A 20,121-nucleotide genomic window follows, 5' to 3' on the forward strand; every position below is an offset into this window, starting at 1 on the left:
TAGTCTAGGCTTGGGCTATGTCTCAATAGTCTAAAGTGGTGTCCTTTCCTTGTCTATTTCCTTCAGTCAGAACTGTGAATGAATGGATACTCATCCCCTACTCTCCTACAGAAACGTCCTGAGGAGGCTTCTGACCCAGCCCCAGCAGAGGAAGGAGGACATTCTCTCTCTGGAGGAGATACTGGCTGAGGGGGTCCAGGAGGAGGAAGAGGAGGCTGGCTCACTACCTCCCCCCAGCCTCAGCCCTGGTAGCCCTGCTGTCTGCCCCAGTAGCTCCAGCTCCAGCCCCATGCCCAGGCTATGTAAGGCCAGGATGAAGGCCCTGCAGCAGGCTGCCTACTACAGCGCTGAACACGGCTACCTGGATGTCACCATGGAGCTACGATCACTGGGTATTTGTAGGCCTACTTCTTCTGTTTTATACTATCACCATTGTTTTCTGAAGGACTTGTCATGAATCACTCATTCCTAAGCACAGAAATATTATTTGATCCACTTTAGGTTGTTTGAGACTTTGTTCTCAATGACTGACCTAGGGAAATAACCTCTTGGGACCCTAATTTGTTCCCCAGGTGTCCCCTGGAAGCTCCACGTGTGGCTGGAGTCCCTCCATGTAGCCCAGCAGCTGTTCAGGGATGAGGTGACCCTCTCTCTCCTCAGAGACTTCACCACTATCAGGCCACAGGACTACTGCCAGGAGCTGGTCTCGCCCGCCCTCCCTATCATGTTCAACATGCTTGCAACCAGCAAGGTATTCATGACTGCTAGGCTACCTTGCAGTCCAATTTCTCCTTCAGTGAGTGTTGTTTGGTGTTTGTCATTGAGTAAATGTTCAATGAAACCTCAAACTTAAAGCAGAGTATGAATCAGAAATCGATCCAACATCTAAGAATTCTCAAATCAGTTGTTATAAAATGGGAAGCAAACTTGCAATAAAATCACGACTCTTTCTGAACATGATTATATCCCTTTAGGACTGTGCCATAACCAAGAGACTGTCAGCCATCTTCTCTCACTGTTACGGCTCTGCTCCTATTCCCTCTGTTCCTCAGATGGACCTCAATCTCTCCACACAGCTAGGTATGGAGACTGGCATATTCTCTCTATATGGAACAAACTACAATCTGATTAATTTTTCAGATTTTTGGGGTCTGAGTTCTCACTTCATTTTAGCAAGTGTAACTCCAACTTTTGTCTAAATCATGCTTAGTTGTGTACATGTATTTCAATGCATGTTTCTGACTCTAAATGGTGTAAACGTCACTTCCCTCTCTCTCCCACCAGATGCTCATTTCCTGAACAACCCAGAGATGTCTGACGTAATGTTGTTAGTGGAAGGCCGTCCCTTCTACACCCACAGGGTCCTCCTCATGTCTGCCTCCGAGAGGTGAGCTAGCACTTCCCTCCTCACACCTGAGGTGGCAGCCTGAGACTAAAAGCATAGTATGTTTATAATCAAGTATGACCTTGTGTGCAGGCTCTAGTGTTTTCAGGGCAGCCTGTGCTTTTGTGTCCACAAGTTGGTTACCAAGTCTCTTTTGTCTCTTTCAGGTTTCGGTCCCTGCTGAGTTCCTGTGGGTCAGACACCAGCACCATCCACATCTCTGACATCACATACAGCACCTTCCAGAGGATGATGAGTTGTCTGTACTGTGGGGGGACTGAAGGGCTGAGGCTGTCACAGGCTGATGCTATGGAGGTAAGAAATGTACCCTCATTTACACTGATAGAACTTCAATTCATACATCCCATTGTTGATCCATACATTTACCACAGTGGTTAAGCTTTATGAATGGCCCCCACTATCACTGGTCATTGAGGAGTGGAAAGACAACATAAATTGAATGTATGTTTGGAGGGGTGATTTGTGATGGAAGTATCCTCTGCTCCTCTGTCAGCAGCTGCTGCCAGTAGTCCGTTTCTTCCAGCTGAAGATGCTAGAGAGGCAGTGTGAGATCCTGCTCTCCCAGAGTATCACCCGGGACAACGCAGTCAGCATCTACTTGATGTCTAGGGTAAGAATTCAAGCCTTGTTATCATGGTAGCTCAGCTGGTAGAGCACGGCGCTTGTAACGCCAAGGTAGTGGGTTCGATCCCCGGGACCACCCATACACAAAAAATTTATGTAAGTCGCTTTGGATAAAAGCGTCTGCTAAATGGCATATTATTATTATCATGAAAGGTAGTCCTATGCAGGCTTAAAGCTATAAGTCATCATTTTATTTGTGTGTTATATGCACCTTGAAATTAGTACATGCAATCCATTATAATGATCGTAATAGATGAAAAGTGTGCCTGTGCGAGAGGTGCTTGCATCAGTATCATTGTAATATGTGTCTTTCTTTCTCTCTCTCTCTCTCTGTGTGATTCTGTACAGGATCACGGGGCGGCAGAGCTCAGGAAGTTCTGTGAAGGTTTCTTCCTGCAGCACATGGAACAGCTCCTGGAGAGAGAGGACTTCCACAGGCTGCTCCTGGGAGGGGCCCGTCAGGAACAGCTCTCCCCAGAGACAGAGCCCCGGAGTGGACCATGTCAGGACCGACACTCCTCTCTCCTCCTGGAGGATCTGGAGGTCACTTTGGTCCACAGGCTGTTCTCGCTCTACCCTTCCTGCAGAGAGTGAGCCACCGGCTTCGTCTCAATAGTCATAGTTGGCTTCTTTGTTCTTCCATTGTCTCGTGTCCTTCATCTGTACTGATGTGAAAGAACTACATAGGTGAAAGACAAGTAGCTATATCTGCTCTTAAATGTCAGCTAGGGTGAAGGAAAGGGGATGAGGAGAGGAGGCCACATTAGACTATTGAGATGGACCCCATGCGGGAGAAGGACAGACATACCAGCAGGCCTGGAGATAAATAACCGGTGTAGTGTAGCGTAGTATCTCGCAGTGCGGTGATGTCACCACAATCGCCAGCACAGGTTGGTAATGCTACTCTGCCATGAGGGAGAGAAGAGGCAATCTAGAAATGGTCCATTGCTTAAGAGAGGAAATGGATGCAAAGCACTATGGCTGGAATTTATCTAGAATATGATGAAGGTTTATGGATATACCTCAAATATAATAACAGGTACTGAGACTCTTTGTTAGTAAGAAATAAAACATTTAGAGCATTTTGGACTTCTGTTACATACTAGAGAGTCCCTCCTCTCTCATGTGGATGGAGCTTGGGGAGATAGATATTATACAGGAATAACAGAACTCTGAATATTTTATTGTACTGTACATATGTCAATAAACATTTTGCTCACAATAATTAGCATCAGTGTGTTTATATGAACCCTTTTTAGTATAATATGCACCCATGGAAGTGTATAAGCTAAAAAACAAACATCACCACCACGCAATTCCAAAGTCAACAGATTTATTTCCTTTTGCACTGAAGTTGTTCACAGTTATGTCACAAGGGGATACATTGCCAGTGGTTTCCTGCTAAATACCAGCGCTCCTGGTGTTTTGTTCTACTGTATGTCCATCATCCTGTGTGGCCTGGTTACCCAATAGTACAAAATAGAAAGAATAACAATGATAGGTATTGCTTTATTTTATCTCTCTGATACCAATACCCACCCCAGACAGAGTTCGTGACCAGAGTATCAGGTCTCTCTTTGAGAGAGATTGTGTGTGTGTGTGTGTGTGTGTGCAGAGGATGCATTGCACAGTAAATGTGCACAACAGTATAAGGAAGGAGAGGGGAGGGTGCGAAAAAGAACTCAAAGACGAACAAACAACCGAAGTGGTGAGAGAAAAGAAAAATAAGAGAAACAAATTAACAGACAGGAAAGAAAGAAAGAAAGAAAGAAAGAGGGTGGAAAGGGGGGAAAAGGGACAGAACAATTCCAACAACAACATGCAAAGAAAAGACAAATGTTGGACATGCAAACGACAATACAAGGTAAAAGCTAAGAGTAGAAATCCCCTTGGTTTTTTAAATAAGTTTGTCAGCAAATTTGTTTGTATTTACAAGGCGAGTGGCTGGAGTGTTGTCTTTGTCGTCGTACACACACAACGAGAAGGAACGGACAATTATTGTCAACAGAGGGCTCGTTCCTCTCAAAGAGACTAGTCTACATTCTTAAATTACTGTAAATCATTTGCCAAATGTATATATTACAAGCTTTTTCATCGAAGCTGGGAAAGAATGAATGTTCACAAAAACATTTCAAGAATTCGCAATGATCAATAAATTAAACATGACAAAAAAACAATCCTTAAATTATCTAATACATTTTCTACATCATTTATATAAATAACCCAGAATAAATTAAAACAAACATGACAAAAAATACAATAAGGTACACAAATATATACAATAATTATGTCCACTGTTGTCTGAATCCTGCAGATATTTCAAAGGAACATGAACAAAACAAAATGGAAAAAAATTAAACCCTGAAATGATTCATCCTTCAAAAGGTAACCGAAAATAAAATACAACATTTAATCAATAAAACGCATCCAAAAAGTAGAAAACACAAAAGATAGTGATAAGTTAACACAATTCTTAGCTAAACATAATGTCACAACTACACAAACATTGTACATATGGTAACATAGATAGTCTGTACAACAGAATAGATCATTCATTTGTGTATCCCTCCCTCCCCAAATGCCCACCCAAAGTCAATTAACTAAATTTCATTTCATTTACAGCAATGACACAGAGTCTGAAGAAGTCTAAAGTGTTAAAATCCTGTAGTTCACAAAGAAGGACTACATTAAAAATAATTACAATCCAGCAAACGTTTAGCCAACGTTCAGCCAACGTCCATCCAACGTCCAAGAGTCGCGCCTCCTCTCTCCAACTTTCATAGGAGCCAGTGGTTCTACTTCCATTCGTCTTTGTGCACAAGTCTTTACATCCCCCCGGTGTGTGTGGGCGTGTGTGTGTATGTGTGTGTGTGTAGGAGGAAAGACAATGAGGAGAGAAAGGAGGAGAGGGGATGCTTGTAGTATAGGTTTGACAAACATTATTGTCTTTTTAAGGCTTTTCTCCAACTCTACGGCTAATATGTCTCTGGGTGTCTGTCACGATGAAGAGAGAGTCTCTAGTACTCTGGTGTTTTGTGTATGTGTGTGTGTGTGTGTGCAGGTGGAAAGCAGTAGGGATGAGGGGTGCTTGGGGAGGAGGGGGCCAGCAGTGTGAAGTGTGTGAAGTCTTTCTCTTGTCCTCCGTCTCTGGCTCACTTACTCCCGTTGTTGACAAAGTGCCCCAGGTTGGGACACACACTGTCCTCCATCTTGTTTCTCTAATAGGTTTTAGTGATGATCCCTGGTGGTAGAGACAAGGTCAAGCCATCATCACAGAGCAGAGGAGACACACACACCGGCACACACACCCCACGGCGTGGGAAAGGGACGAGAGGGTAGAGGAACAGAAAAGAAACATGGCTACATGTGGAACTTATTATTGTCAAATACTGATCAATGATCGATTGCTAAACTCAAATAGTAGTCATTCCATTATTATACAGTACAAAAGTTTATCTCAGCGATAATCAAAAGTAGATTTTCTCGAGACACACACACTAAGCCTACTGACTAAAGCAAAGAAACCAGCAGCATCTCTCATTTCATTTCTCATCTCTCATACACTCTTGTGTGTTTGTATTGGGTTTTGAATGACCTGATAACAGGTGGTTATTATCTAATCATGCAACCGAGAGCTAGCTACTTCTCTCCGGTCTTAAGGTTGTTCCCCAGTCCGGCTGGTGGCGGCCATCTTTGTTTGTTTGTCTTTGCCCGGAGGCGGGGGGCATTTAGAGTCAGTGGGCTGGGTGGGCTGGGGCTGAGTGGGTGGGGGACATGGCTCATTTCGCCTGCTGCCGGGGGCATGCTTGGCGGGGGCGGGGTTAGGTGTGCCGGGCGTGCCAGTGGGGTTGTGCGACGCCTGGCTGTTCTTCTCGTCTGAAAAAAGCTGTTTAATTACGTCAAAGAAGTTACTCAACGGGCTGCCTAGGTACACAGACAGGAAGAAAAGAAAAAAAAGAGAGAGAACAAACAACGAATGAGCAATGGGGTTAACGTGAGGAGGAAGAGGAGAGGGTGATGGGAGTAGAGGGGTGATGATGAGGAAAGGACTGGAGGTAAGGTTCCAGGAGGTAAAAAGGAGACTCGTAAGCCACGTGGATGGTAAAAAAGAGCATTTGATTATATGTGTTAGACTATAAGTATGTACGTTAATACTGTCTCTAGACTGAGGTTATGGTGCATCAGTATTAAAGTGCTAAGTTAGGAGACCTAAGGTTTGAACAATAGTAATCCATAAAAAAATGTAGGGTTCACATAAAACCTGTGGGATTTTGAGTCTCTGTTCTACCTAGCGTGAGTGGTGACATAGGAGGGCTAGCTTGAGCTCTGGAAGGGTGATGACTAAAAAGGTTTGGGGCAGGGGTGGCCAAATCGTCATCCTAGAGAGCTACTGAGTGCAGGTTTTTGTTCCAGCCCTGCTCTAACACTCCTGATTTAGCTAGTCAAGGTCTTGATTAGAAGATGCTTAGTAGAAATAGGAGTGGTAGAGCAGGGCTGTAACAAAAGCATGCACACCCAATTGCTCTCTTTCTGAAGAAAGGGGGGAGGAGAGGAAGGGATGGGAATGAGAGCAGCATTTCAGTGTACCACAAAACATAATGTCCTGCCTTCCAAGCTCCTGGTAACTATCCTAATCACCACAATAAAAGCATAGAACCTTAGAATGAGTCCATACAGTGCTCACAGACAAACACATACAATATGAACAACATGCCATCATCACAATAACATCACTCATCACACAACAAATTTCACTTTCAAGTAAGAGGAGTCTTAGGGCCGGTTTCCTGGACACAGATTAAGCCTAGTCCTGGACTAAAAAGCATGCTCAATGGGGGTCCTAAATTGGAAGTGCTCTTTAATCCAGTAACAGGCTTAATCTGGGTCTGGGAAGCCAGCCCTTAGTGTTCCACTGAGAGTCAAACATATACAGGTTTACTCCAAACTTTCTTGAAATCTATCAGTCTAACTGTCCTTTTAAAGTCAATTAGGTGGGTGGGTTTTTTGACCAAACACAAAATACTTATGCAATGTCATGTTGCTATCACTTACCATTGTTCTTGTGCTACATAGCCATTTGTTATTGATGGTCTACAATGTGTTTTACCCATGGAATGGAAGGGAGGGGGAGTGGACATTTACATCAACAATAGTGTGCATCCCAACACACACTGTGCCATTCAGTCCCATGCAAAGGATTATACACACACACACACACACACACACACACACACACACACACACACACACACAGAGAGAGCTGTGCATTAGTGACACCATGTGCGTTGATGGTGAAGAGGTTAAGAGTTATCAGGTGTAGTGAAGGAGGCTCAGGCTAGTAGTTTGCTGTTTGCCAATCGAGTGAGTATTTCATTAGGGAAACAGTGGGTATTTGATTAATTGAGTATTTTATTGTGATTACATATTCAGGGAAACAGTGAGTATTGTCTTAGTGGTTCTTACCACGCTTGGAGGGTTTGCTGGTCAGAGTGTCTGACCGCTGAGAGACATCTGGGAGCAGAGTACACAGTTACTCTCTAACACACATCTACAGTGTCAGCTGGTTTATACAAATGAAGATTTGTATACATCTTTGTATACATTATTCACATTTGCATTTTTTCATCTGAAATGAATGCTTATGGGTCCTTTTCTAGAAGTATGAATTATGGCTGTTATCAAACTTTTTAAACATTTACTTTAGGTGTGCTTTAAAATGTTAAAGTTTTTTTTACAAAACGCGATATCTAACAAACTAGTTTTTCCCAAGATGCGCTATTTCCATTGTCCGGGTGGATGGAATGTTCCATATGGTTTTTGCAGATGGCGCTAAAGTGAGTCATTTTTCGAATCATTTCCATTATAGTTGTCTGTTCAGTCAGTGCATTCGGAAAGTATTCGGACCCCTTCATTTTTCCACATTTTGATACGTTACAGCCTTATTCTAAAATGCATTAAATTAATTTTTCCCTCATAATTCTACAAACAATACCCAATAATGACAAAGCAAAAACTGTTTTTAGACATTTTTGCAAATGTATTACAAATAAAAAACAGCAATACCTTATTTACATACAGTACCAGTCAAAAGTTTGGACACACCTACTCATTCAAGGGTTTTTCTTTATTTTTACTATTTTTTACATTGTAGAATATAATAGTGAAGACATCAAAACTATGAAACAACACATATGGAATCATTTAGTAATACAAAAAGTGTTAAACAAACCAACAAATATATTTTATATTTGAGATTCTTCAAAGTAGCCACCCTTTGCTTTGATGACAGCTTTGCAGACTCTTGGCATTCTCTCAACCAGCTTCATGAGGTAGTCACCTGGAATGCATTTCAATTAACAGGTGTGCCTTCTTAAAAGTTAATTTGTGGAATTTCTTTCCTTCTTAATGCGTTTGAGCCAATCAGTTGTGTTGTGACAAGGTAGGGGTGGTATACAGAAGATAGCCCTATCTGGTAAAAGATAGTCCATGTTATGGCAAGAACAGCTCAAATAAGCAAAGAGAAATGACAGTCCATCATTACTTTAAGACATGAAGGTCAGTCAATCCATGAGCAATGGACATTAGACCGGTGGAAATTTGCCCTTTGGTCTGGAGTCCAAATTGGAGATTTTTGGTTCCAACCGCCGTGTCTTTGTGAGACGCGGTGTGGGTGAACGGATGATCTCCGCATGTGTAGTTCCCCCCGTAAAGCATGGAGGAGGAGGTGTTATGGTGTGGGGGTGCTTTGCTGGTGACACTGTCTGTGATTTATTTAGAATTCAACAGCAATTCTACAGCAATACGCAATCCCATCTGGTTTGGGCTTAGTGGGACTATCATTTGTTTTTCAACAGGACAATGACCCAACACACCTCCAGGCTGTGTAAGGGCTATTTTACCAAGAAGGAGAGTGATGGAGTGCTACATCAGATGACCTGGCCTCCACAATCCCCTGACCTAAATAAATGTGAAAAAAACATCTAAACCTGTTTTTGCTTTGTCATTATGAGGTATTGTGTGTAAATTGATGAGGGGGAAAAAAACGATTTAATCCATTTTAGAATAAGGCTGTAACGTAACAAAATGTGGAAAAAGTCAAGGGGTCTGAATACTTTCCGAATGCACTGTACATAGAACTGTTTAAAACCCAATCGGGATACTTTTTCTATTGGAGTTCTGTGGTTTGGGGTGGATATATAGCGTTTTGCCACAAAACATGATTATTTGTCTCTCTAAAATAAAATTACCTTGCAATATTTTCAACAAAATCATGTCTATGTTTTCACTAGCCCATGTCATGTTAAGATACAAAAATAATAGCTCTATCTCTTTCACAAGATGTGTTTTAATTAATGTCAAGTCACCAACATTTCAGAACATTTATATATTGCATTATGGAATCAAACCCTTCAAATGGAATGTCCTACTCTTACATTGCATGGATGTTTAAAGACCATGCATTTTAAAGGGGGAGAGGGGGGGGTCTACATCCATTGCCTTCCTTCAGACTTTCTGTTTCTCTCTGTCTCTACCCATCTGTCAGTCTGTCTCTCTAGATAGGTCTCTGTAAGTAACACTTTCTCTTTCTCGATCGAGCTCTTATCTATAAGGTAAATTAGCTGGGTAGGGTGAAAGCTAATGGGAGATTAGAAATATTCTACTTAGGATAGGGGCACTCTCTCAAAGTACAAAAGGACGAGACAATTTATTTGCGCAAACACACACATTTTTTACATTTTAGTCATTTAGCAGACGCGACTTACAGTTAAGTGAGTGCATACATTTTCATACTGGCCTGCCTTCCTTTTTCCCATGGAATATTCACACGCGCAAAGGAAGTCAGAATTGACACAGTACGAGTGTAATCTGTAGTAGCTAATAGTGCACCACATGCAGTCCCTTCTGTCTCGGACACTGAAGGAGTGAGTGAAAACAGATTGCAGAGATCTAGTATAGCGGTTGATTTAATATTAGTAACGGTTGCGGTTGGTCAAATCGTTTTCTGGCTAAAACACATGCCCTCAGTGTGTTGTCATACGTGACACATACTGTTCAGTATCAGTGTGTGATATCTAGCATTCAGTGCATTGGTCCACCCCAGAGTCATTGACACACAGAGTTAGGCAAACTCAGTTTCAGTTTTAGAATGACCTAGGCAGCCATATTGGCACCAAAAAGTCCAAGACCATCACATGTATGAAATATTTGGAGCAGACATAGATGATCAGTTTCCAGTGTCTAGACTGTCTATGGCTCTGGTTGAAACCCTTGCATTCCACTCAGCATGCCAGATCAGTCATTCAGTTATTTTTGTGATTCTGTGCCAAGTGCAGTTAGATTGAAGCTGTGGATGATGACCAAAAGCAGGCTGGGATGGACTGACAGGTGAAAGCAAGAGAAAAGGGATAGGAAATACAGGGCTACAGGGTTGTGGTCAATTCCACCTCAACTAATTCTGGAAAACAACTGAATTTCAATTCATGAATTGGAAATCAACCACTATTTGAAATGATGTTTTTTCAATTCATGAATTGAATTTCAATGAATTCCCTGGAATATGGTAAAACCTTTGACCCCAAACCTGAAGAAAGAGGGATAGAGAGAGAAAAGGGGACAAATACATGGAGTGATAAGGAAAGAAAGAAAGAGAAAGAAAGAAAGAAAAAGAGAGTGAAAGCAATAGTGAAAAAGAGGGGTGGGGATGAGTTATTGATGGAGAAAGTGGTTGGGATGTTGCATACAGTGCCTGATAACAGTTCCCATCTGTGACAGAGTGAGTCCCAGGCATTCAAAGTGCTAAGACCGCTAGCTGGTACGTGTGCTAAATGTGTGAACTAGAGAGTGGTCAAACCAGTGTTCTTCGTTCCTGGTCCTAGAAGTAGGTGTGTGTGTGTGTGTGTGTCTGTCTGTCTCAGGCCAGCTAGCTAGCATTAAAGGGAAATATTCACCCCCAACATCAACATATGTGAAAACGGCGTGTTTCTATGTTTTGTAGTAAAAAAGATAGAGGAAGATAAGTGTTTCCAATGACATCATCAACCAAAGTTGATAGTAGAAAATTGCCTACCCATAAATGATTAAAATGCACACCGATGATGTCATTGGAAACACTTAACTTCCTCTATCTTTTCTTTTACTACAAAACATAGAAACACATAATTTTCACATATGTTGATGTTGGGGTGGTGCTGGAGATGATGAATATGAAGTTGAACATTTTAGAAATGTCCCTTTAACACACCTGTAGACGTCACCAAGGTTTTCATGAGTTGATTACTTGAGTCAGGTGTTAAAGCACTAGACTAGGACACACACATTAGCCTGCACACACTTATACTGTGGGCCCAGGAGTAAAGAAGATGGCTCTAGCCTTATTATATTCTATAGTATGTTCTATGTCATGTATGTAATGCCATGTCTCACCAGCAGTGGGTGCTGTTATCAAGTGAAGAAACCCCAAGTATATACAATACAGGCACACACAAAAAAAACAAGGACAAGTGAAGAACAGAACGTGACTCTGTCTTTCTTTTCTTCCATTCCTCCCTGTTCAACCCATCTTCATCCCAGAATATCAAACTATATAATACATACATGTGCTGAGCTAAGGTGATCGTTTTGAAGTGTTACATCAGTTATACTGGACACAAGTTCAACAAACAACCTCTTAACCTAGAGCTGGTTGGAAAGTGTAAAAAGTTAGCCGAAAACCTTGTCAAATGAATTCTGTGTGTGTAGGTCATGACTGAGCCTTGGTGTGTGTATGCAAGAAAGTCAGGAGAGAGTGTGACCCTCTAGATGTCTCGAGTACACCAATGTTGTTGCTTTGTTGGTGCCGGGTGCATCTGCCATGGTGTGGGCCATGCATGTGGAGAAGCCTTGTGCCAAAGCGTGTGAGTGGAGCCGCGCTGTGACTGTGGCGTTGCCGTGAGCTACGGGGATGCCGAGAGGGGGGTCGGGGGTAGTGGAGGGGTGTAGGGGGGAGAGGGGAGGGTCTCTACTTACCAGAGATCTGCTGGACCCCGGGCTGGTCATGTGAGCTCATCAATTGAGCCTGAATGGTCTCCACCACACGCTTGAAACGCCGGCTGGGACCTGGAGAGAGAAAGGGGGAGAGACAGAGGGAGAGAGAGAAAAATGAGGGAGGTAGAGAGTGAGGGGGAGAGAGAGAGAATGAGGAGAGATCGAGAGGGAGGCAGAGAGAAGGTGGAGGAAGGGAGTGAGAGAGAAATAGAGAGAAACAGTCTTAGAACTTGACTGACTGAAAAATAAGAAATACTCTAGAAAATAACCAGAATAATAGACAGAAAATAAGCTTGTGAGTTTGAAACAAAAACTTGTAAATCTCAATGGAATTCAGCGGAATTAAATGAGAGTCTGTTCAACAACATCAATTTAACATAAGTTATCCACATGGGAATAAGCAGACATACTGCAGAGACAACACAGAATATCTGGCTGTTGATTATGCTCCAGTGTCATTGGCCAGAGGTTGTCCTTTGAGACTCAGCAGGGACTACAGCGCAGTGTGATTATGGTAGGAAAAGGTCTCTGTTTCTCTGTCCTCTTCTCACCAGGTTTCTGTGTAATGGTGCTTGCATCAGCGTGTATGTGTGTGTGTCTGTGCATGTGTGTACATATTCAGGAAGTGTCTGTGTGTATACATTGTTTGTGTGTGTATGTTAAAATGTGTGTGTGCGCGCATGTGCCTGCCTGCCTGACTGCCTGCCTTTCTGTGTGTGTTACCTGACAGCAGGGTGAAGGTGACCGAATAGACGCCGTTCTCTTTGGTGGCGGCGGTGCTCTCTGTGTAGGTGATGTCCACCTGGAACTTGACCGGCTTCTGAAACACCGTAGGACCGGCTGTAGACTTATACTCCGCCCGGAAACTAGTCTGACTGATCACGCTGTGGCTCAGACTGGGGATCTATATGAGAGACAGGAGCAGGGAGGGAGAGGGGGTACAGGCGGGAAGCAGGAGGTAGGGAAGCAGAGGGAGAGAGATGGGAAAGGGAGGTGGAGGGTGGGAGAGAGAGAGCAAAAAAACAAAGAGAGAAAACATCCGTTTAAATACAGAGACCACGTGTGACTAGTGAGAAAAACGATATGTACATGAGCTAAAATACAGATATTAGGCGAGACAAAGAGAGACAAGACAGGAAGAGACAACACTGGATCTGTTACACTGCAGCACAGCGCTGTTAGGGACCATCAGACTCTGAGTCAATTACAATACACAACACTGAAGAAACAAGAGACACACAGCAACAACACAGTGGTGGGCTACAGGGACTAGGGAGCCTTTTAAAATGAACTGAAACAAACCTGCTGGGAAATAAAGCAGACCTGTAAAGGTTAGATCATTGGCAAGGCGTAGGGTTAATGCAAGCCAACTACTGTAGTGTACGATAATGGTAGTGTCATGACAGTGTCAGTGTCAAAGTCAGTTTCCATCCGTTCGTCGTGACTGTTCTGTGTTACACCATTATAATGACACAGTTATGCCCAGTGTGGCCAAGAAAAACTTTAGAAGACTCAATCAAGCCCTTTCCTTGACTCTCTTTAATGTCAGAAACCAGACTGCCGTGCACCAATCAGATGCAGACTGCAAAAAAGCAGGCTGCTGTTCACTGATTACACAATAGCACTGACCTTCACTGGGAAATCAACATAGGGAAATGCAGGCAGTAGCACTGACTAAAAGTTGCTCTAAATCAAAAGATAAATCACAGTTGCTTTACAGTGAATTCATCCAATTCGCCCCGAGGACAAACCAATGAACATAGCCATCACTTTGAGTGCTAGCTCTAATAATGATTTAAATGTTTGAAGACCAGGAAGATTGAAATATAAATCCATACAATAACAAGTCAAATAGAATCATAAGTAGGGGGGTGACAAAGGAGAGAGAGAGAGAGAGAGAGAGAGAGAGAGAGAGAGAGAGAGAGAGAGAGAGAGAGAGAGAGAGAGAGAGAGAGAGAGAGAGAGAGAGAGACAGACAGACAGACAGACAGACAGAGAGAGAGAGAGAGAGAGAGAGAGAGAGAGACAGACAGACAGACAGAGAGAAACAGTCAGAAAGAGATACACATAGACAGAGACAAGGAGATACACATACAGTAGATGGAGAGGGAGAGAAAGAGGAGCGGTGAGGAGTCCTTACAGAGAGGAAGGCATGAACGATGTCTGCTTTGATGGAGCTGAGAGGCTTGTCTCTGATCACCACAAAGATCTGCTCCTCTTTCTCCAGGTTGATGAAGTTACCAAACCATGACTTCTTGGCAAGCCTGCGGGGAGGGAGAAAAAAAGGGTTTTATGAGGACACATACACACAAACACACACACTGTAAGTGCATTCTCACAGACACACACACGTCAGCAAACTGGAAGCACACACACACACACTTAATTTAGTATCTGCTGGAGAGAAGACTAATGCATCATGTCGAGAGGAATAATTTACATAGTGCCAGGATCATTTGCATAATGCAACATTTACCATGCTTTGCCTTTAATATAATATATAATATGCCATTTAGCAGACGCTTTTATCCAAAGCGACTTACAGTCATGTGTGCATACATTTTTACATATGGGTGGTCCCGGGGATCGAACCCACTACCTTGGCGTTACAAGGGCCATGCTCTACCAATTGAGCTACAGAGGGTAATGAACAGAAACTGTTTAAGGGAGTAGTGTTAAATTCAATATTCTTTTAATCTAAAATCACTTTGTCCCTCCTAGCCTGGTCCAGATGTATATGTCAACCAACTGGTGACTATTATGTATGCCATGACAACAATAGTCATAGGAGTTGGTTAAAGCACATACATATCTGAACCATGCTATTCTGTTCCCACCTCCCTCTACCATCTAACTTCAACCCTTGCGCATGTTCTGTAAGCCCTCTTCCTCCCTCTGCTTGTCCAAATGGCCAAATGGCCTCATATTGGTCCCCAATAGCAATGACATCATCCTGACTACCTTTGCTACTAACCTACCTAAAGGCCCCTTCCTCATTTCTGCCTCATCTCCAACTATCCAACCAGACTCTAGCTGTGTCTCTCTCTGTCTGTGAAGCAAACTGGAACTAAAGCACTAAAATATTCATGGGGAAAGATTCCCTAAAAATAGCCCAATCAACAGGAAGGAGAGATGGATGCAATACTGGGAGGAGTCCAATCTGCATAATTGTGGGGACTGTTCACACAGGCCCCTTGGGCAGAATCCTCTACTGTCTCTCCCAGTGGCGAAAACACCAGAGAGGTAGAATGAGTTGACTTTCGTGCACATGCATGTAACAGAGGTGGTTCAGTGACCCACAATCAAGTGCCTGAGATCCTACGCCTTGCCTGAGACCTGCAGCTCCCTGAGCTAATGTCTCCAGACTTTAGCTCAACGAGCCAACATCGGTGAACCACAATCACTAGTAACCTTGCCCGAGACCTACTTCCCCCCCCCCAAAATATTTTTGTCTTTTTTTAAGGGGTAGATCAGCTTTAATATTGCAGATATATGTGGCTTCCATCAATGTAATTGTCTGCATAATTTTCCATCCCCAATATATATTTTTTGTAAATATATATTTTTATATATTTTCCTTTATTATTTTCCCCTAACTCTACCACCCCTCCGCTAATTTGAGTAAACTATTGGACAACAACACTTAGGCTTCTACTTTCAATTTATACATCTACAAACATTTTACGGACACAGTATATTTTACAATAGTTATCTTTTGTTTGTTTTTAGTCCCATCCTTCAGCTCCACTCAACCCTTCCCATCTATCTCTGAATACCATCCAGTTTTGATTATATTTTTCAAATGTTTCACAAAAGTTCTGAACCTTTCTATTCTCATAGTTTCTACAGATTGAAAATAAAATATATATATTTTTTGCTAAGAGTATTATATTATTGATCGATTGACTATGACTTTTTAAATCACTCAGCAGTGCTAGTTGCAAAGTTAGCTCCATGTAAATGTTGCAATTCTTCAGCCATTCCTGAACCTGCGACCAAAAACAAGCTACAGTTGAAGTCGGAAGTTTAAATGCACTTAGGTTGGAGTCATTAAAACTAGTTTTTCAACCACTATAGTTTTGGCAAGTCGGTTAGGACATCTACTTTATGCATGACCGAAGTAATTTTTCTAACAATTGTTTACAGACAGATTATTTCACTTATAATTCACTGTATCACAATTCCAGTGGGTCAGAAGTTTACATACACTAAGTTGACTGTGCCTTTAAACAGCTTGGAAATTTCCAGAAAATGATGTCATGGTTTTAGAAGCTTCTGATAGGCTAATTTACATCATTTGAGTCAATTGGAGGTGTACCTGTGGATGTATTTCAAGGCCTACCGTCAAACTCTTTGCTTGACATCATGGGAAAATCAAAAGAAATCAACCAAGACCTCAGAAAAGAAATTGTAGACCTCCACAAGTCTGGTTCAGCCTTGGGAGCAATTTCCAAATGCCTGAAGGTACCACGTTCATCTGTATAAACAATAGTACGCAAATATAAACACCATGGGACCACGCAGCTGTCATACCGCTCAGGAAGGAGACATATTCTGTCTCCTAGAGATGAACGTACTTTGGTGCGAAAAGTGCAAATCAATCCCAGAACAACAGCAAAGGACCTTGTGAAGATGATGGAGGAAACAGGCACAAAAGTATCTATATCCACAGTAAAACGCGTCCTATATCGACATAACCTGAAAGGCTGCTCAGCAAGGAACAAGCCAGACTATGGTTTGCAACTGCACATGGGGACAAAGATCATACTTTTTGGAGAAACGTCCTCTGGTCTGATGAAACAAAAATAGAACTGTTTGGCCATAATGACCATCGTTATGTTTGGAGGAAAAAGGGGGTAGCTTGCAAGCCGAAGAACACCATCCCAACCGTGAAGCACAGGGGTGGCAGCATCATGCTGTGGGGGTGCTTTGCTGCAGGAGGGACTGGTGCACTTCACAAAATAGATGGCATCATGAGGAAGGAAAATTATGTGGATATATTGAAGCAACATCTCAAGACATCAGTCAGGAAGTTAAAGCTTGGTCGCAAAAGCATACTTCCAAAGTTGTGGTAAAAATGGCTTAAGGACAACAAAATCAAGGTATTGGAGTGGCCATCACAAAGCCCTGACCTCAATCCTATAGAAAATGTGTGGGCAGAACTGAAAAACCGTGTGCGAGCAAGGAGGCCTACAAACCTGACTCAGTTACACCAGTTCTGTCAGGAGGAATGGGCCAAAATTCACCCAACTTATTGTGGGAAGCTTGTGGAAGGCTACCCGAAACGTATGACCCAAGTTAAACAATTTAAAGGCAATGCTACCAAATACTAATTGAGTGTATGTAAACTTCTGACCCACTGTGAATGTGATGAAAGAAATAAAAGCTGAAATAAATCATTCTCTCTACTATTATTCTGACATTTCACATTCTTAAAATAAAGTGGTGATCCTAACTGACCTAAGACAGGGAATTTTTACTAGGATTAAATGTCAGGAATTGTGAAAAACTGAGTTTAAATGTATTTGGCTAAGGTGTATGTAAACTTCCGACTTCAACTGTACATATGGACAGTACCAAAACAAATGATCTAATGATTCTGTCTCTTCTCAGAAAAATCTGCAGAGCTGGGATGATTGTATCCCCCATATATCTAACATTCTATTGGTTGTAAGAATTTTGTATAATAATTTAAATTGAAAAACTCTAAGTTTTGAATCCAGAGTCATTTTGTATATCAGTTCATAAACCATGTGCCATGGAATCGGTACATCGAAAATCTCTTCCCAACTATTTTGCAATCTATATGGCACAGCTGTAAAATTGTTGGTCTTGAAATTGGTATACTTTTTTATTTATCACAATTTTGGTCTTTAATGCAGGGCTGACAGACAAGTTCCTTACTTTCTCCCCCTTCATTTTAAATGTTTACATTTTAGTCATTTAGCAGACACTCTTATTCAGAGCGACTTACAGTTAGTGAGTGCATACATTTTCATACTGGCCCACCCTGGGAATCGAACCTACAACCCTGGCGTTGCAAGCGCCATGCTCTACCAACTGAGCTACACGGGACATGCCTTCCACTTGCCTCTTCCATTTTTGCGGTAATGCTGCAATTGGTTGGTTGTAATTTTGAGTAGAGCAGACATTTCCATATATTTTTGTTAGCTGCTTGTGTGACATAACTCCACCAGTCCTATTTATGATATAATTTACAAAGATTATGTCATTTATTAATGTTTTTCTCCAAAAATATAGTTTTTTAATCAATTAGTATTTTTGAGTTTTACCATAATATTTGTTGTAATATTTGTTCTGTCTTTTCTGGTGAATTAAACTGAAATTGCAACCAACTTTCTATGGCTTGTTTTAAAAATAGCAATATTTTGGAGATTATTTCATTTTCAAATAACCAAAAGTGAGAGGTTGTAATCTGAATAAAGGAAAAAAGGCCATTCTTGAACAAGGGGTGAGACATTCTTACTAATCTGCTAGAGAACCAGTTCGGATTTAAGTACAACTTTTGTATGACTGAAGCCTTTAGTGAGAGGTCTAATGCTTTTAATATTTAATCGTTTCTGCCCTCCGAATTTATATTCATTATATAAACAGGCCTGTTTAATTTTGTCTGGCTTGCCGTTCCAAATAAAATTGAATATTTCTGCTCGTATAATTTAAAAAACAGTCGCTAGGTGTAGGCAAGGCCATAAGCAAATATGTAAACTGGGATATGACTAAAGAGTTAATCAGGGTGATTCTTCCACAAATAGACAGGTATTTTCCTAAAGACTTGTGTTAGATCTCCGAACGAATGCCTACAGACCGCCTACAGGTCCCTATGGTGCTTGACCTCTAAATGTTTAGTAAAAGGCACAAGCTGACACACCCCAAAATTTTTTGTAGAGGTGCTGACTAACAGAAAGTGAACTATAAAAAGAAAGAAAGTCGCACACTCTAGTTATGCTCCCAAACATTTCATGGATATAGCAAACAACTTTTCGGCAAGCAGTGCCTTCTTCAGGGTTTGGGAGCATAACTAGGGTGTACGACTTTCTTTACCTCAATATTTGTCAAACGTTGTATTTATGTTTTCCCAGGTCACTCACTCTGGTGAAGAGTCTGGCGTGAGGCTGGACATGTCCTCCTGGGTGGGAACTGTGGAGAGAGGCAGAGACAAAAGTCAAACGTGAAAGGTTCAAGGCCCAATGCAGTCAAAAACGTGATTTTTCTGTGTTTGATATACTCCACCACCTACTCATTCAAGGGTTTTTCTTTATTTTTACTATTTTTTACATTATAGAATAATAGTGAAGACATCAAAACTATGAAATAACACATATGGAATCATGTAGTAATCAAAATATATTTTATATTTGACATTCTTCAAATAGCCACCATTTGCCTTGATGACAGCTTTGCACACTCTTGGCATTCTCTCAACCAGCTTCATGAGGTAGTCATCTGGAATGCATTTCAATTAACAGGTGTGAATTTCTTTCCTTCTCAATGCATTTGAGCCAATCAGTTGTGTTGTGACAAGGTAGGGGGGTATACAGAAGATAGCCCTATTTGGTAAAAGACCAAGTCCATATTACGGCAAGAACAGCTCAAATAAGCAAAGAGAAACAACAGTCCATTATTACTTTAAGACATGAAGGTCAGTCAATACGGAAAAAGTAAAGAACTTTGAAAGTTTCTTCAAGTGTAGTCGCAAAAACCATCAAGCGCTTTGATGAAACTGGCTCTCATGAGAACCGCCACAGGAATGGAAGACCCAGAGTTACCTCTGCTGCAGAGGATAAGTTCATTAGAGTTAACAGCCTCAGAAATTGCAGCCCAAATAAATGCTTCACAGAGTTCAAGTCACAGACACATCTCAACATCAACTGTTCAGAGGGGACTGTGTGAATCAGGCCTTCATGGTCGAATTGCTGCAAAGAAACCACTACTAAAGGACACCAATAATAAGAAGAGACCTGCTTGGGCCAAGAAACATGAGCAATGGACATTAGACCGGTGGAAATGTGTCCTTTGGTCTGGAGTCCAAATTGGAGATTTTTGGTTCC

At 41.8% G+C, this 20,121-nt stretch overlaps 2 protein-coding genes across 8 annotated transcripts in view; one reads left to right on the forward strand and one right to left on the reverse strand.

Annotated features, from left to right (window-relative positions):
• Window positions 1-3,254, forward strand: part of LOC121579075 (ankyrin repeat and BTB/POZ domain-containing protein 2-like) — a 28,532-nt gene extending 25,278 nt beyond the window's left edge. For 2 of the 4 annotated variants that reach the window (XM_041893349.2, XM_041893353.2), the window contains 7 exons: window positions 112-392; window positions 573-796; window positions 975-1,080; window positions 1,285-1,387; window positions 1,552-1,699; window positions 1,899-2,015; window positions 2,378-3,254. In XM_041893349.2, coding sequence (XP_041749283.1) covers window positions 112-392; window positions 573-796; window positions 975-1,080; window positions 1,285-1,387; window positions 1,552-1,699; window positions 1,899-2,015; window positions 2,378-2,623 — 1,225 coding nt within the window. In that variant the 3' untranslated portion in view covers window positions 2,624-3,254. The remainder of the gene's footprint in view (window positions 1-111; window positions 393-572; window positions 797-974; window positions 1,081-1,284; window positions 1,388-1,551; window positions 1,700-1,898; window positions 2,016-2,377) is intronic. The other 2 variants (XM_041893351.2, XM_041893352.2) reach the window with 2 other exon arrangements.
• Window positions 3,255-3,348: 94 nt separating this feature from the next.
• Window positions 3,349-20,121, reverse strand: part of brsk2b (BR serine/threonine kinase 2b) — a 153,681-nt gene continuing 136,908 nt past the window's right edge. For 2 of the 4 annotated variants that reach the window (XM_045208750.1, XM_045208745.1), the window contains 6 exons: window positions 19,162-19,210; window positions 14,193-14,316; window positions 12,776-12,956; window positions 12,035-12,124; window positions 7,493-7,540; window positions 3,349-5,953 (listed from right to left, as the gene is read on the reverse strand). In XM_045208750.1, coding sequence (XP_045064685.1) covers window positions 5,685-5,953; window positions 7,493-7,540; window positions 12,035-12,124; window positions 12,776-12,956; window positions 14,193-14,316; window positions 19,162-19,210 — 761 coding nt within the window. In that variant the 3' untranslated portion in view covers window positions 3,349-5,684. The remainder of the gene's footprint in view (window positions 5,954-7,492; window positions 7,541-12,034; window positions 12,125-12,775; window positions 12,957-14,192; window positions 14,317-19,161; window positions 19,211-20,121) is intronic. The other 2 variants (XM_045208751.1, XM_045208747.1) reach the window with 2 other exon arrangements.

The sequence above is a fragment of the Coregonus clupeaformis genome, chromosome 3 (genome assembly GCF_020615455.1).
Source record: "Coregonus clupeaformis isolate EN_2021a chromosome 3, ASM2061545v1, whole genome shotgun sequence".
In the NCBI taxonomy this organism is placed as follows: Eukaryota; Metazoa; Chordata; class Actinopteri; order Salmoniformes; family Salmonidae; genus Coregonus; species Coregonus clupeaformis.